The sequence below is a fragment of the Patagioenas fasciata genome, chromosome 1 (genome assembly GCF_037038585.1).
Source record: "Patagioenas fasciata isolate bPatFas1 chromosome 1, bPatFas1.hap1, whole genome shotgun sequence".
Lineage (NCBI taxonomy): Eukaryota > Metazoa > Chordata > Aves > Columbiformes > Columbidae > Patagioenas > Patagioenas fasciata.
In genome coordinates, this window is record NC_092520.1 from 72677407 (window position 1) to 72695728 (window position 18322).

General features: G+C 38.2%; 1 protein-coding gene across 1 annotated transcript in view; it reads left to right on the forward strand.

Moving 5' to 3' along the window:
* Nucleotides 1-17703, forward strand: part of TOMM70 (translocase of outer mitochondrial membrane 70) — a 24780-nt gene extending 7077 nt beyond the window's left edge. Inside the window, exons 2-12 of the mRNA XM_065829343.2 lie at nucleotides 1941-2114; nucleotides 3386-3512; nucleotides 6894-7003; nucleotides 8855-9003; nucleotides 10125-10332; nucleotides 10929-11063; nucleotides 12209-12316; nucleotides 13036-13152; nucleotides 13797-13894; nucleotides 14401-14523; nucleotides 15536-17703. Of these exons, the coding sequence (XP_065685415.1) occupies nucleotides 1941-2114; nucleotides 3386-3512; nucleotides 6894-7003; nucleotides 8855-9003; nucleotides 10125-10332; nucleotides 10929-11063; nucleotides 12209-12316; nucleotides 13036-13152; nucleotides 13797-13894; nucleotides 14401-14523; nucleotides 15536-15689 (1503 nt within the window). The 3' untranslated portion in view covers nucleotides 15690-17703. The remainder of the gene's footprint in view (nucleotides 1-1940; nucleotides 2115-3385; nucleotides 3513-6893; nucleotides 7004-8854; nucleotides 9004-10124; nucleotides 10333-10928; nucleotides 11064-12208; nucleotides 12317-13035; nucleotides 13153-13796; nucleotides 13895-14400; nucleotides 14524-15535) is intronic.
* The last annotated feature ends 619 nt before the right edge of the window (nucleotides 17704-18322 follow it).

The following is an 18322-nucleotide window of genomic DNA, read 5'->3' on the forward strand; positions in this document are numbered from 1 at the left end:
CTTTAGAAATGCAGAAGGAAAAGTTCAGGCTGACTTTCTTGCATTTAAGTTTGTCTGCTGCATATGCATAACCCTTTCCTTTGTTAAAAGAGAAGCATTGTTGTATTGGGAGCTAAATTTAGGACATACTTGAAGTAAATGCAATGTTTTCAAACTTGGGTTGAGTTTTAAAGAAACAATTCCTCAAACACACAGTTACTTGCCTTTCAGTAAAAATAATTGCACTCTAATTCTGGTTTGTGTATCCATGGAGTTAAACACAGTGTATGAAAAGTGTTGAAATTAATATTTTATCAATTTGACTTAATATAAAAAAATCTAAAAGCAATTCAGATTATCTTGTTCTATGAACAATGGAGGTGGTGCAGATTGATTTCCTATAATCTCAGTGACTGGTGACCTGTGAGAGAAGAGTTTTTCTGGCAGCAGGGATATTTAACAAATTCTCTCCCTTATATGGTTTCACTGTTAAGTCTCTCCTCAGGAGAGTGCTTGTAGGATACTTTTGTTCTATTTGGATGCCTATTTTTGTGTAGGAACTAAGGCTGGGACCCATTATCTGGTTCTCTCATGCTGTGATTGGAAACCAGGCTGTAACAGAGGGGTTGTAGAGCAACTCCTGAGTTTGCTTCGGGTTTTTAGTTTGAAACATCATTTAGATGCTAAGAATGATGAGGCTGGCATGAAATGAACAGTCATTAAGTGAAACAAGCTGATGAACTGCAAAGATGCTTTTAAGTGTGTCTTAGAGCAATCTGGGTGTAGTTTGATGCTGGTGGTGGATGAGAGGGGAGAGGAGGCAGAAGTATGGCCGAAGAGCAGCATTTACAATTGCCAGCAAATCCTAGATGATCTTTTCAGTGTGTGTGATTCAATAGGTGAGATAAAGAATAGCTGCAGGACCCTCTACAAGGCATTACTGCCCCCAGCTTGTACTCTTTCCTTCCTCAGAGGGGCTGGTAGGATGGCATATGTGCTCACACCTCTGTTTGTTTTGATATGGTAGGTTAGCCTGAAGTGCTTGAAAATGCTCATCCTTGAAGCTTAGCTGTGAAAGAGGAGCAGAAATCAGAAGATTAATGTTAGCATCTTTTGCAGCTCTGTATTTTTTGAATGTGGGTCATGCCCCTTTAATAAAGAGGGGCTTTTTGTATCTGATTGCTTATAAACCACAATATTTGATAACTGATCTGTATATCTAAGGGTTGCAGGTAGCAATGTTGGTTTCTGAAGAAATGCAGATGATCAACAGGTGGTGCAGAATGTAAAGATTCATTTAGCAGAGTCACAGGCCGGTTAGCAAAGTTTTCCATGCTCTGCTAAAAATTACAGACTGTGATCGTCCAGCACTTTGTGTTAGTGCTTGGGTGAAGCAGGTCATGCAAAGCTGTGAAGGAGTTAGCTGCAATTTGTCTAGTGTATGGAAGGCAAAATAGCTTTGTTTTCCATACAGGTTTTATTTGTCTTGCTCAGTTGGTCTTTCCATGAAGTGTTTTCCATGTTCAATTCCTAATCTGCTGCGTCAGCTCTGGTCTTACAGGCTAAATGTATTTCAGTAGGAAAATTATCCTATTTAAATTGCTTTGAGGGCTTTGTTGTGTTCACATATTTAGTCTTTGGACAAATAACTTATCTCATTGGTTCTTCTGGTCACTGGCCACACAACATTAAAACCTGTTTAGCTGTCCAAAGATAGATCACTGCATTGTTTAATACCATTGTAGCGAATAGTTTGAAAAGTTTGTCTCCTATCTGATAGATTAGCAAAAGAAAATCTGTTGTGTTTTTCCAGGAAATGGAAGGAGGGAGATTTTCAGAAGTGAAGGGTAGACTTTGCCACTCAGATCCATTTTATATCTTTGAAACTCAGCCCTCAAGCACATAGCTTGCATGCGATGATACTTTTCTTATTGGAAATGACCTATCACTTCCTTTTTCAGAGCCCTCTTGATAGAGCCCAAGCAGCCAAGAACAAAGGAAACAAATATTTTAAAGCAGGAAAATATGAACAGGCTATTCAGTGTTATACTGAGGCTATCAGCCTGTGCCCTCCTGAGAAAAACCTTGATCTTTCTACCTTCTATCAAAATAGAGCTGCTGCCTATGAACAACTGGTAAGAAGTTAAAGATAATTATGTGTGTATTTTAAAAAGTTCTGTTATAATTTGTCTATTTTGTTACCTTTGTCCACTGTTAGATCCCAGGTGGTGATATGTTCTGCCTTCACAACAAGATGCTGTTGTGTGCAGTTATTTTTCACTAGCTTATCATACTTTTCCACATATAAATAAAAGTGGTTTATGTTAAGTATTATTAGTCTCTCTTATTTAATTCTTATGTGTCCCTTTCTTGTAAGAGGAGGTTTCCATTTCTTATCCTCTGGTACAATTTTCTTGTAGGTAGGTTAATTTTGATTCTCTCGACTAGAGTGTTTCTTAAATTGTTAGGTGAAAGGCCAAACATTTTGGAAAGATGCTACTTCAAAAATTAAACAAAAAAAACCTACTAAAGCCCAAGACCTAAATTTTGCACCTGCGAAAGTAACATTTATTTGGTAGCTGAATATACTTGATGTTAGTTTTAGAAGTCAACCAGTGTTGCTTATTATGGTATCAGTAAATTTGCTTATGAGGTCAGTTTGGTGAACTGTATAAAGGAGTGGAAAAATTGGCTTTGTACAGCCTGAAGTATCAATTGAGAGACTGTGTGATTAGAGAAATCTGTTCTTGAAAGTCAGAGAATAGATAAAACAGTTTTTGTCTGATCAAATACTACTTATAACACTATTTCATGCCATAATGAATCCAAAATTTGTGTTTTTTCTTTTTCAATTATTAGAAAAGCCTGTTTTGGTAACCCATACCACAGATAAATGGATTTTTAGTTCTTAATACCCTTGACCGGCTCTACTGCTACATATGCATTTATCATCTCTTTGTAGTAACGTGGTGTAGTAAATGGAAATCACAAATTTAGGAAAAAAAAGTGTTTTAGCACTTCATTAAACTTGTTTGTTGGTTTTCATTATGTATTCATCTTTTTTCTTCTATTTGTTTTGTACCAGTCATTCAGTCCCAATGTTGCCTCCTGCAAGCATCTTTGAGTCAACTCAGTATCTTCTCCCATGTGCTTTGTACAACTGTCTGGTTTCATTTTTCTGTAGGAATACCTTTTCTGGTTTTTGGCTCTTCTGGTGCAGGTGACTTCCAGTGGTGCCTGGCAGTTTCTTACTGAGAAACTTGCAGAAATAGAAGCGAGCAGGTAGAACTAGAGACCTGGGAACTGCAGCTACTGTTAGGTGGGCATGACCCTGGAGTTGGTAGTGGAAAGCTAATATAATGCAGCTGAGTAGGGACTCTCTCATTGTGTTGTTTTCTACCTACAGCAAAAATGGACAGAAGTGGCACAAGACTGCACAAAGGCTGTTGAGCTTAATCCTAAATATGTAAAAGCTCTCTTCAGACGTGCAAAAGCTCATGAGAAGCTAGACAATAAGAAGGAATGTTTAGAAGGTGAGTATCTCTTAATGTGTATATTTATAAGTGGAACTAGCTCAGGCACTTTGGAGAAGATAACTTCTGGGTTTGTTTTGTTTTTACTTCTGCAACTATAGTAATACAGAATTATTTATTTAAAACCATTCATAGCTCCTGCAAATAGATTTTCTTCTCTTCTAAGAAGAAGCCTATTCCCATTTTTCAAGTTGGCATCTGCTTAGGTCTGAAATAGCTGCTGAGAAATTGATGCAATCATTCAAGGTATTCTTCCAGGAAACTTACCACATTTTAGAATAGAATTTGTGTAACATGCTGAGTGGATAACCCAGACAACAGTCATTTTGCTTCCACTCTGTAAAAAACTTTCTTCCCCGTTTGTTTTAGAGAAATGGAACTACTACAGAAACCAAGGTGTTTTTGCAGGTGGAGACACACGATCAGAAACAAGAGTATTACAGTCATTTAAGTGCATTTGGCAGGTATTAAAGGAAAAACGGCTTCAGTAGCATTCTGCTGTGTAATTGTTATGTAAACTAGAACAGATTTTTTAAAAGCAAAGATTTTTAAAAATATTAACACTGTGTATTTGGCAGAAACTACTGTGTCAAATCCTTCCAAATACTGTTCCTAACAGAACACATTTTGAACTGTCAGGAAGATGTGACTGAGAAGCCATGAAAATTAAGGAGTATTACAGGTCAGGTGTGTTGTCTGAGGGCACTTTTGAACTGAGGGATGCTGTTTAAAAGGATCCATTTAAATTGCTCTGACTGGCAAATCTAACAGTTAAATTAGTTTCATTATGTGTAACAGCAAAGAATTAGGTCTGCTAAACTAGAAGGTAAATAAGACATGGAAATTTTATGTATGTATCTATTTATTTATTTACTGGCAGAATGCCTTTCTGCCCTGTAAGGCCATAGTCACTAGAAAACGACTACTTAGGTGATTTAGTGTAGTCCTTTACGATCACTAATTGACCAACAGCTGCACTTCCAGAGTGTTATAGTGAAATCTAAACCTTATATAGTTGTGATAAACTGATAGATGATAAAGCCCTGAGAAAGATCAAGTGTCCCTGCCATGGTAGGATAGCTTTTACATGTAACTTATTTTTAATGTACTGTTCAATATATTCATGTACTATTCAATATATTAATCAACGACTTGGATGAGGGAGTAGAGTGCACTGTCAACAAGTTTGCTGATGACACCAAGCAGGGAGGAGTGGCTGAGACGCCAGAAGGCTGTGCTGCCATCCAGCGAGACCTGGACAGGCTGGAGAGTTGGGCGGGGAAAAATTTAATGAAATATAACAAGGGCAAGTGTAGAGTCTTGCATCTGGGCAGGAACAACCCCAGGTTCCAGTATAAGTCGAGGAACGACCTGTTAGAGAGCAGTGTAGGGGGTCCTGGTGGACAGCAGGATGACCATGAGCCAGCACTGTGCCCTTGTGGCCAAGAAGGCCAATGGCATCCTCGGGTGTATTAGAAGGGGGGTGGTTAGTAGGTCGAGAGAGGTTCTCCTTCCCCTCTACTCTGCCCTGGTGAGACCACATCTGGAATATTGTGTCCAGTTCTGGGTCCCTCAGTTCAAGAAGGACAGGGAACTGCTGGAGAGAGTCCAGTGTAGGACAACAAAGATGATCAAGGGAGTGGAGCATCTCCCTTATGAGGAAAGGCTGAGGGAGCTGGGTCTGTTTAGCTTGGAGAAGAGGAGACTGAGGGGTGACCTCATTAATGTTTATAAATATGTAAAGGGTGAGTGTCATTAGGATGGAGCCAGGCTCTTCTCGGTGACAACCAGTGATAGGACAAGGGGCAGTGGGTACAAACTGGAACACAGGAGGTTCCACTTAAATATGAGGGGAAACTTCTTCTCAGTGAGGGTGACAGAACACTGGAACAGGCTGCCCAGGGGGGCTGGGGAGTCCCCTTCTCTGGAGACATTCAAAACCCACCTGAACACCTTCCTGTGTAACCTCATCTAGGTGTTCCTGCTCCGGCAGGGGGATTGGACTAGATGATCTTTGAGGTCCCTTCCAATCCCTAACATTCTGTGATTTTGTGATTCTGTAATGTTAGTAGTAGTAGTGGTTGTTACAATTATTTTCAACTTTGATTTTTATTTGATCTGAAAATTACCTGTTTTTTCTGAATGACAGTGGTTTTCAAATAGAATACTGCTTTTACCTGCCAACTGTGTATGGCTAGTAAAATCCCAGGAAATAAGGTATGTCTGTGTAGTGAAGGAAAGCAAAACGAAACAAAAACCCCACCACAACCAGCAAAAAAACCCTCCAGTGATCCCTGGCAGTATAATTTGGAAGATGTTGCTGCCTCAGCCAAGTCCTGCCACTGGTTTACAGCTGCTGCTTTGGGCAAAGCATGACTGCTAAGGTGATATAGTACAGTATTACACTCTCTTTTATGGTCTTTCTGGGTGTAGTGTGTTTTCCTGGGGACTCTGATGTACATCCTGACTATGCTGGCGTCGTGGGGAGTGTCTCTATAAATGGTGACATAATAGTACTTATAGGCTGCAGGAATACAGAAAATGTATTTACTCCAGGGGAAGACACTTGCTTTTCAAGTGTATTCAAACCATATACTGTTTGAATCTTGAGTCCATCTTTGCTGATATTTAAGTAGGAATTAAATGAATTAGGAAAAAACAGTGGTAGTATGACATTAATTAGAGGATCCAGAGAAGTAATTAGAATGCACCATAAGAGCACATTTCACACTCCAAAGCATGATGCAGGGAGCAATGGGTTAGCATTTGCAGAGGCTCTACGTGTGAATGGAAGCGTTATGATATGGGCTAGCACTTCAAGTAGGCCAGCAAACTAGTTCTCTTAAAGTTTCACCAGTTCAAAGTCACAGAGGTGAACAGAAAAGCTTGAGATATAATATAGGAAGATTTCTTAAACTGAGGGAGAAGCAAGATGTGATTGGTCTGAATGTGAATTTTAAAAGAAAATTAGGACCAGTCCCATAAGAGAATCTGTATTAACACTTTTAATGTGAACATAATTGGAACATCATTACTATCTCCAAAGTTTCAAAATGTTGAAAGCCTCTGCTGGATGTATAAATGCTCTGTTCATCTATGTATATATTACTGTTCATCTCTAGATTAAAAACGCGATAAAAATAAATGTAATTTCTTTCATCCACTGTCATGAAGTCCTTTTATCACAAGGAGATAGTTTTGCATACAAATTTGTATCTTGGAAAACATGGTAAATACAGCAAACTGGAAACCGAGGCTTTTATTCTCAGAGAGGACATTTATTAGTTTGACACTCACTCATTGTACTAGAGGCATATTTTAATGTACTCCAGTGACTATCAGAATTTGTCTTTAGTGTCACTTTTGTGTGTTGTTTCCTAGATGTCACTGCAGTCTGCATTTTAGAAGGCTTCCAGAACCAGCAAAGTATGTTGTTAGCTGATAAAGTTCTTAAACTCCTTGGAAAAGAAAAGGCCAAAGAGAAATACAAGGTAGGACTTGTGATATTGCTGATAAATTCTGATTTCACCTGACTGGTGGTTGAAATGTTGATTTTTGGCATTCTGTCAACTGTTGTAAGCAAGTCACTTTCTTCATCTGCTGAAGTGTAAGAGCCAATACGAACAGTTTTGTACAAAGCTACTGTTGTACTAATGTTTTCATTTGGGACCTGTCCAAACTTTTTGAAACCTTGATAGGGACAAGAGTCTATTTCTAATAATTGTTTCTCTTTAGTAATCAAATTTATTGTGACATTCAGGAGACACCTACGTTGGTGTGCTGCCTTACACAGGGTTTTTCTGGACTTGCAACACAATGAAAACAGGATAGCCTAATATTCTGTTGCACATCAGGTGGTTGAATTAGGCATGTGTGTTGAGATAGGAAGATTTACAAATAATTGCGTTAAAATGTTGGTTCCATATGTGTTGAATAGCTTAAAATAAGAAGAATGATGATTTATGGCTTTTTCCCCAGGTTATTCTTGGTTTCATAAAGAGAAATTTCATGTAAGAAAGATTAAGTTGACAGCAGAATTTCTGCATTTTTAGAAAGTGGCAAAATAATACTGGTTTAAGGTTAGGGGTTTGTCTTTGGTTGAGTGTGTGTTTTGTTTTGTTTGTTTCTTTTTTAAAGAAGAAGAGCAAAAAAGCATTGCTTAAGAAAAAATAATGCAGTGCATTATTAGTATTTTGTTATTAGTGGTTAGACTTCCTCATTCTGTCTTGAGAAATGCACCTTCATCTCCTAGCTACCACAAATTCCTTGTGACATTCAGTCGCAGGCTGTTTCTGTTCCATTTCTGTAAACAGGTGCTCATACTTGTACTTTTCTGTTTTGGCAGTCAGACATCTTTGTGTAAATGTTTGGAAACTGCAGAAAAGAGAACTATGAAGTACAGGCCTAGTCAGGAGCAGTCATTCTAAGTGTTTGTAGGTTTACAGAAAAGTTGGGACAGGTATTAAAGCATTCTTGCTTGTTTTTTTGTAGTGATGGTTGAAGTGTTGAAATCCACATTGGTTTTGAGATGCTGAATTTCTTCCCTATGGAAATTTGGATAAATGTGCGATGTCAGGGTAGCAAAAATGAATTGTGCTACTAGTGTGGTGGTAGTAGCATCATAAAATAGGCGTGCTTCCAATAGGCAGTGTTATAATAGAACTTAATAGAGAAATTCAGAAGAGTGCATTCAGACTTTTCTTGTAGGAGAGATGGAATTGTAATTCTTGTATGCAGTGTTCATTTTGAGTAAGAAATATTTTTAGCTGTAGAAAGGATTTTGTACCTCAGATGTGTTACTTCTTGGGATTTCAAGTAAAATGTGTGGTATTTAGGCCAAGCTCCATGTAGAATCAGGATATTCCCTCATTAGTCTTCATTGGAATGATAGCAGCTTCTCTTGGACAAGTTGGAGGAAGGAGTCAAGTGCTATTCAGAATCTAGTTGAATGTAAGCTCATGCTTAAACTGCCAGCTTGCATTTTTCCTTCAGTTTATGTGCACACATACTGGTTTAGTACAACTGCCCAGTGTCTTAGGATATCCTAAGAGTCCTCCTTTCTAGTCACACATGCAGAAGGATACTGTATCCTTCCTCCTCTCTTGGATTTCTTCATTTTATTTCTACTGGTGATGGGTACTGAGTTGTGATCTGAAGCTTAAATAATCCCTAAATGTCAAACAAATCAAAAATGTCAGACTATCAAATGAGATAGTGGAAAATCAGACATTGGTTGTTTCATGAATTATTATTTTTTTTATAATCACATTTGTTTATCCATATCCATATTTACCAGCCAATCTTAGCATCTAATGACTTGAAATTACATTTCTCTGTTTCAGAATCGTGAGCCTCTGATGCCCTCACCACAGTTCATTAAATCCTACTTCAGTTCTTTCACAGATGATATAATCTCTCAACCTTTGCTTAAGGGTGAGAAATCAGATGAAGATAAGGATAAGGAGGGAGAGGCTTCTGAAGTAAAAGAAAAGTGAGTGTACAGTACAGTTGGGAATTGTTTGGAATTAGGCATTCAGTGATTTTTACATACTGCTTGGTGTAATTTGCTCTTATTTTATAGTACCTGGCATGGGAGATCCTGTGGTAATAAAATGAGAACAGTATTAAAAATGAAACTTTTATGAAAGCTGACTGCTTAGTTCTAAACTGGAGGTGGCTTTGATCCACTAAACAAAGGAAGGACAGTAAGATTTAGAAGATGTGCTGAATATTTACTGCATGACCACAGTAAAGCTTAGGAGATGGGAGGACTGGATAGTGCCAAATGATGCTTCTGGAGAAAGGAATGTTTTATACCGAAGGAGAGTTTCTGAAGAAGAGAACAAGTTAGGCTTTGGATTGGAGGGGAGAAGACAAGCTAGGGTCTCTGTTAATGAAAACTAGGAGTTTACAGCAACTGGGCTGAAAGGTGTTCTTTGTTTCTGGAATCAAATTGCACATAAATGAGAGGTTTGTTCTGACAAAGAAAAGCTTGAGCTTTTTCCTTTTTGGAATGGAGTTTCAACACCACATAGCTGGTGCTTTAACTTACTATGCTGTTTTCCAGTTTGATTTTGGAAGATATCATTGCTGTCAGTATGGAAACCATTGAAAATAGTGTTATGAATTTGATTTTTGTAACGTAAGGTAGAATGTCATGATTACGGGCAAATCCACTGAATCCAGGACACTTAGCTGAGGGCAAGGCAATGCCAACTGTAATTTTTCCTGTGAAATCCTTTCTTACACATATAAACTGCACATTGCTATGTTTAATATTTCACTTTTCTGACTTGGAATTCCATCCCAGCCTTCTTGTTTTAAGTCAGATATTATCTCTGTTCTTATGTGAAAAAAAAAATTCAGGGAAGAAATGAAGCTCAACAAGTTCAAGAGCTTTAAAAGATTTTTCTTCTTTATTTCCAATGTAATTTTGGCAGGTTTTGTCTATTGTTTTCAGTCAGGAATATTTGTAACTTTGCTTATAATGCTGCTGTTGTAACACAGCATAACAGAAGGTAGTATTTGTTATGATTAATGAAAAGTTTGAATTGAAATTGCGGTGTTCAGTGAGTGCATGTATAAATACAATTGTTCTTACATCATTTACAGCTCTGGCTATTTGAGAGCAAAACAATATATGGAGGAAGAGAACTATGACAAAATTATCAGTGAATGCACAAAAGAAATTGAAGCAAAGGGAAAATACATGGCAGAAGCTTTGCTTTTGCGAGCTACATTTTACTTACTTATTGGCAATGCAAATGCTGCCAAACCGGACCTGGATCAGGTCATCAGCATGGAAGATGCAAATGTGAAGGTAAGAACCTGTCACAGCCGGGTTTTAGTTGGGGTTGAGAAATGTAGAAGTTAAATGATAAACTTGCAGTATAGTTCAAGAGCTTGTTTCTCCAAGTTTTCAGATACTTTAATGGGAGTGTTCTGGTTTATTTACCATTTTGTGTTTTTATTCCTGACAAACTGTTTTTCAAGGACTTGTTCGTTTTTGAGCCAGCTGTGCTAAGTAGTACAAACTAAAGAATGGGGGAAGTTAAATGAATTAGAGGCTTATCCAGTCTGAAAAATCAGTTCATAAATGAGAGAAAAAACATTAATTGTACTTGCATATTGAGCTGCTTCAAAGAATGTTGATCTATTTGTAAACATAGGGAGCCCGTCTTCTAAAGGATTTTTGGGGAGTTGGAAGTCCACTGAGATGGAAGCACAGGCTGCCATATTTGAAATCAGAGGAAGTGATTCATTTAGAATCACTATGAAATTTATTCTTGCTTAGAATGAATTAAATCTATCAGTGGGAAAAACTAGTCAAATGAAAAACTTGGCTGTAATTGTAACAAAGCCTTAAATCTGGAGGAATGTTAGAGTGGCTAATGCTGCTTTAAATTTTTTTTACAGCTCCGAGCTAATGCTCTGATCAAACGAGGAAGTATGTATATGCAGCAGCAGCAACCTGTGCTGTCCACTCAAGACTTTAACATGGCTGCTGATATCGATCCTCAGAATGCAGATGTTTACCACCATCGAGGACAAGTAAGAAACATTAGAGATTTTGTCCCAATACTTGAAAATTTCAATACAAGCAAAAAGAAAAATGATCAGTACATCGTCGGAGACATATGCTGTTTGTGACAGAAGAAACATGAACTCCTGATTTGGAACTCTTGCAGAATAAACACACAGTCTAATTTGCAGGCAGCAGCGGTTTATTTTTGTAGGAAAGAACACAAAGCGACAGAGGTTCAGCCCTCTATTAATATGAACTCTGGCTTAAAAGTACTAGGACTTATATACATTTACAGCAGATAAAAGCAGCTCTGTGAAGGGGCCTGATAGGGCAGAGCAGCATCTGCATGGAAGGAAAGTTTGTTAGAGCGGATGTAACGTGTGTTCCTGATAACTCAGCATCTGCAGCACTGCGGCCTAGGCTTGCATCTGTTCAGCTCATCTGTCTGTGGCTTGTGATACTGCTGTGTTCTTAACTAATTTCTAGACCTAGGGAGGCCTCCTTCCACAAACATGTAATATAAAAGGTGCTGGCAGGAAAAAAGAAACACTGCCATATGCAGGTATGCTAAGTTGTATTTGTAAGGAAGACTTCCACAGATGAGGTGCCTCCCTCCATTAATTCATTAGATCTCTTTAGTGTTCAGAAATAAGAATGGTGTTATGTGTTGATTGAATGGAATAAAAGCTTTCTGCAGATTGAAAATTAATGGTTTAAAATAGCTTCACAGTAAAGTAAGAGAACAATGAGATGAGCTCTGCTCTTGTGGAGGAACAGGAATATAAAAAGAGTTGAAATAGAAGCTGGGAAAGCCAAAATGCTTCAACATCCAACTAGTCTGCAGGCAATTAATTAGAGCAAGGCAAAGCGACTTGAGAAAATATGGCATAATTTTGGAGACTGGACATAATGGTAAAGCTGTAATGGCAACAATCTAAAATGCAGGCATTCTCAGTCCCTACTCAAGAACATTACCTTTTTGTGCACGATGCCAAAGTTTCACTGGTGGCTTTGTTATTTTACGTCATGTGGTCATGTGTTTTGTAGGTTTCTAGGTAGTTCTAAAACTGAACTGGAGATGATATGAGTAACTGACACTAATAAAATTATCACTTAAGTGTCTGAAGCACAGATTGAATGCAGAATTAGGATTTTGTTTCATTCTGGCTAGCTGAAAATCCTGCTTGACCAAATTGAAGAGGCCGTGGAAGACTTTGATGAATGTATCCGATTGCGACCTGATTCTGCCTTGGCTCAAGCACAGAAATGTTTCGCTCTGGTAGGTAACATGCTGGTGTTTATCTGGGTGCTTGTACTTTTTAAAAGTTCTGGAAAACATATTGTGTTTCTGTTTTATATCAATTTAATGGAAAAGTAGGGCAACAAACATCTCAATATCATGTAATAATAAGGTAAAGAAATAATGCAACAGTTTCTTCAGTTGGAGTAAGTGTTTGCTGCTTTCATTTTGAAATGTTTGTTGCTCAAACAGTAGGTAATCTTTTTTGTTTTGTGGTAGATGACCACAGATCTTCATTCTAATTGTATCACATAAAATTGATTTAAATAAAACTTTAATGTTATGGAAAACTGTCATCTTCAAGAAGTTGGAAACAAACTATTTCAAGCTAGTATGATGCATCTGCATTCGGGATTCTTCTGAGGACAGCTTTGCATAGTGGGAACAAGGAGGAAATCTGGGCTTGGGATTTCCAGGCTTTTCGAATAGAAGGAGGCTACTGGCAGCTATCAGGCCTCATGGCTTCCTTCTTTCTCCCTTTCTCCTCTCCAAGGCCACTCCACCAGAGACTTGAACACATGGTAGGTTCTTAAAAACAGATTTGGTAGGATGTAGAGGCATGTCACTTTCTGGAACTTGTAATTGTTATGATGCATGCATCTCTTGGGGAAGTAGTTAGAGGTCCAATGAGCCTTTTTGTGTGTGTGGTAGTGTTTCATTTTTTTCCTTTTTTTCTTTTTTTCCTTTTTCTTGAATAGTATCGCCAAGCTTATACAGGAAATAATCCCTTGCCCGTGCAAGTAGCCATGAAAGGCTTTGAAGATGTCATTAAAAAATTTCCGAAGTGTGCTGAAGGCTATGCGCTCTATGCTCAGGTACATTTTTTCTCTCTTAAAGAAAATGCTGCATTTTCTTTCACCTTTTACCTTGGATAACATACATTTCTTCAAATAATATGTGAAGATTTTTGAGAATAAGTTCTGAGTTTGGGAATTAAATGTGTGGAACTAAGCTAACAGTTTTGTTCTGCTACAAATGATGCATACTGGTCAAGCAGAGTGTTCGGAGTACTCTTGTAACAGAGGTTGTTAATTTCTCCTCTAAGAAAATGTACTGCTGGTTCTAGTACAAAGCATGAGATGTTCTGATTTGAAGTAGGTAGGCAATATGGATGCATTTTCTGTTGAAAGACGTGTATTTGAAAAAGGAAGAAGTTGAGACTTGCAGGTACAGACTTTTAGAATGGCTTTTGCTTGCAGTACACTTAGCATGTTGCTTGTGGTTCTCCCATTACAAATGGTACTGTCATCAGTAATTTGTGCACTTAAAGCCTACCAGCTTTCTTCTAAAAAGCCTCCATTTTGAAACTTAACTCTGGTAACTGATGTGCCTGGCCTGCTCTATGATAAGAGAGCAATATCCAATCTCACATTGTCAATGTGGTTTTATTTAGTATTAGCCCTGCACAGAGTCCATGTTTTGGTTGCGTATTGACATACAGGTTTCTCTTCTGATGCAGGCACTAACTGATCAACAGCAGTTTGGCAAGGCTGATGAAATGTATGATAAATGCATTGAGCTTGAGCCAGACAATGCCACTACATATGTTCATAAAGGGTATGTATTGAGTTTGGATCCTTTTGGTCAAGGGCAGTTGGCATATTTAAATGGATCAAAATGAATTGAATGTTAGTGTTTAGAAGCTTAGCCAGGAGAAATAACTTTTTGAAAATATCTTAGTGCTGTTTCTACGGTTTCTCTTGACTAAACTGTAAATAAGTTTCAGAGAAGTTTCATTAGTGTTCATTCCTAATTGAGTGTCTGCTTGAATAAATCTGACTTTTACTTTAGCCCTATCTTCAGCTTTGTGCTGAAGTTTTTGCTTTCACAAAACAGCTTGTAACAAGTTGTCTTGGGAGGAATTTACCTTTCTTTAGAGTCACTAAACTGGTAACATGGCTTATTGAAAGTGACTTTCACATGAAAGTTTTTAAAAGCCATGAAGTTACTGTCTACCCTGCATTAGGATCAAATACTTTGGGGATTTTCTTTTTTGTTTATGTGATCAGGGGTTTGGGAGGAGTATGTGAGGAAGTTTGTTCTAAGTTTTCCTTCTCTTCTAGTTTACTTCAGCTCCAGTGGAAGCAAGATTTAGACAAAGGTTTAGAACTCATAAGCAAGGCCATTGAAATTGATAACAAATGTGATTTTGCGTATGAAACCATGGGAACGATTGAAGTGCAAAGGTAACGTTGAATTGCAGTGTTAAAGACTTCGTAGTTACTTCTGAAATCACAGAAGTCCTTTAGATTTCCTTATCAATCTGAAGTATTTCTTAAGATCTTCTCCCCTGTGCTGTGCAAGACCAGCTCTTACCCAAAGTCCTAATTTCTGTTGTCTAACTCTGAGGTAAAGCTTTCCTTTCTCTATGGCATAATTCTGCTTTATAGTCTGACAAGTTACTGTGTTCACCAATTTCATACTTATTGAACAACAAACAGATGAATCTGTGTATGTTTAAATACATCCTTTCTGCATTTAGGGTGACTACCTTAATCATTATTAGGCTTCATGTGTATCTGATGTAGTTCTTAAACATACCTTGTTGGACCATTTGTATTGAGGATCCTGAGCTATACTCTCAAGCCTGACAATTTGTGTTTAATCCCAACAGAACTGTAGTTTACAAGTTCACAGTGTAAAGAGGAAAGACTAATGCACTTTTCTGTAACAGTGCATTGTAGTACAATTGTGCAGAAGTTTGGGGTGTAGCTGAGAGTATAGTTGAGTGTGGTTGCTTTTTTTTTTTGTACATATCTAGCCATCAAAAGGACAGACAAACTGTTGCCATGAGACATTTTGCAAGCATTTTCTATTTGAGTAATATGAACTCTTGCCTGTGCTAGTTTTTGTCTTAAGTATACAAACTGTTTTCAGGAGACATGAAAGTTCATTTAGTTGTCCCAGCATTATCTTCGTAGTAAACATGGTGTCCTGTGGAGAACGTTTTATTTCCCACTACCAGCCTTGGGTGCTTTTCAGAGGAGGGCAGTTTAACAGCCATCCTAGTTGCTTAGGTTTGCTAACAACTTCTCTCAGTTTGCTCATTGTCATTGCAAGTTCTCATGGTGATTCTTCCTGAAGTCCTTTTAAGCTGTCAGTAGTGGAGAGTGTAAGTACTGAAGGAAAAAAAGATGCTGTAGAGATGGAAAGGTTGCTCTGTCAGCCTTAATTGGACTACATTTTGGTTTATTTCAGGGGTAATCTGGATAAAGCCATTGAAATGTTCAACAAAGCTATCAACCTGGCCAAATCTGAAATGGAGATGGCCCACCTCTACTCACTCTGTGATGCTGCCTATGCCCAGACTGAAGTTGCAAAGAAGTATGGATTGAAACCACCAACACTGTAAAGAAATGAGAAGAAAATGACCTTCAAAAGTGAAGTTGCCCACTTCAGCCAGCCCTAAAGACGCTGTTGCAGACCATGTTGACTGGTGGAACATAGATTTTTCCGTTCGTGGAGTTGTCATTTGCTACATCTGTTAAATGTTTAGATGTTGTGGGAGTGGTTGTTCAAGGAAGTACGCAGTGTTGCATCTTGTTCCTTCTGCAGCAAAAACCTTAAAATGTGTTAAGGGAAACAAAGTTGCAGGGGAACAAAAGGAAGATATTTTGGCCATGCAAATAAAAACTTCACACTGGTTCATTTTGGGTGATTATGTTGTGGGCGATTTTTGCTTTATCAAACAATATTACAGCATGTGGGTTTTTTTCCTGTTGATTTTAAAGGTAATACTAGTCAGTGCTGTAAAATAGGTTTCTTTTTATATGCAATTAATCCTTGAGGGTTGATTTTAATTTTGCAAAAAGGAAAAAATAATTTTCAAACTGTTTAATAATAGACAGGTTTTTTTAAGTCAGTAGATGTGGAGAGAATCCCTGTAAATATATGCAAGCATGCACAATCTTCCCTTAAAGCCCCTCCCACCCTCTGCATAAATTACTTAGAAATAGTCCTGTGGCAGCTATTAGGCAATTAATTTTATAGTCCTTATCCTCACCCCAGAAAGCTCTAGGGTACTGTATAGGAAAGCTAGTACAGAGGTTGGCTGGGGAAGGAGGTCAGGTGGCACTGCTTCCACATAAGCTTTGCTGGAAGAAAGGCGGTGTTCCTGTGCAGCAGTGCTTACCTGAATGTCACAGCAAGGTGTTCTGGAGGGTTCAGAGGGACTTTCAAGAACAGGAAGCACTGCTGGGAGTGGAGCTGTCAAGGTAAGGTCATGCTTGCATATAATCTTTGTAATCTCTGACACTCTAGCTTAAATGTAACAGCTAACAAACTGTCCAAATTTTCTGCATTTTCTAGAGATGGCCATGTTCTGATCTGCTCCTTGTAATACCACTTTGCAGGACTAAGTGAAATAAGGAACAAAGCATAGGCTAAAACTTCAAATAATGGATTTAGAATCTGTGCCGGTTTCCTTGTTCTGTAGACTCTGTCTTGTCCAAGGTTACAAATACTGTAGGAAGGAAGCAACTGTTCTACAAGTAGCAGATTGGCAAATTATTAAATAGTAGTATAAACCATCTTCTTCTAGCTAGGAACTTCACAGAGGGCTCTGTTGCTTTGGGTTGATCCTTCTGGTATGGAAGTCAATCAGTCCATCTTGCCTCTCCCTGGATTGATGTGGCTAGATAAACCTCATGCAAATACTTAACTGATGTAGCTTAATTTATGATACACTAATTTGGGCTTCTTTCCATTCTGAAATAATAGATTTGCTTGTGCTGAATTGTCTAATATATTTCATCTTTTGAAGAAATGAACCATGCTGTGGTCAAACTGTCTTGTTCTCTAGTTGTGCCACCATATAGCAGCGGCTTGTATTTTCAACCTGACCTTCCATTCTCCCAGCAATTACAGTTGAGAAATCAAATGGTGGAGAGTAGACATAAAGATTTAATCATTATATTTTAGCTAGCTCAGTAGGTGATCTGAAATAATAGTGTTGGTGTAGAATTGAAGGCTTTGGAAGGTACTGGCAGCTTCTAAGGGCACTGCACTAGCAAGTGTCAAATGTCTTCTGGAACTTCCAGTCTCAGCATCAGTTACCTGAGAACAAAAGTATGCCAGACTGACTGATGTGACCTGTTCTCCTGAGGAGTTTTTATTCGCATGGCCTTATTTTCATTGGCATTTTCTCCTCTTCACCCTACCTGTACCTCATTCCTTACCCCACCCAATCAGTTAAGGGAAAAAAGCATGTGCTGTCAAATACTAGCATTCCAAATCATCACAGACTTTTGCCTGTTCTTGAACTAGTTTGAAACTGCACTGAAAGGATGCATTGTCTGTATTTTTTTTTTTTTTTTGTAAATGACGTATCACCTGTAAACTGCAAAAATAAATATTACCTTCAAGTATCTCTCTCTGACACGTATAAGAACAGGTTTTGATGAAAGTGTTCTCTGCAGTGGTGCACCCTGTACGTATTTGAAGTTGCTCTGAACCTAGGAAGAACTAGTGCTGACTGACTCCCTGTCATCTTCTCTCACTTCAACCTTTAAGAAAAAATGAGAAGCAGACATGGAATTGACAGGTTTTATTTCTCATTGCTTCCATCACCGACAGAGGTATGATCTTGAAAGCTGAAGATGACAGGGGAAAGGAAATAGAGCCAGGAAAGCTGGGAATCTGAGTAGCTGACACCTTGTTAATGTGTGTGTGCAGGTGGATCCTTTTAGTGAAAGGGATTTTTTTTTTAATGGCTGATACAGTTGAGGCTTTGCTTTAAGCCAGGTGTGCATGTGAAATTTGAGAAAAGCTTATTAAATAGGGATCAAGAGCTGAACTGAAACAAGTACTTATTACTGCTATTTTAAAACAATATCTAAGTAATGTTTGAGGCTAGTCACAAATAACTGGATAAACCTGGTGTATTCTGGGGACTCTGGAAATTTGCTTTTAAACATCTTGGATCTTAATTCTGATCATGGAAAATCCATGCTGTTCATGTTAAAAGACAAGTTTGCCAAAGTGGCG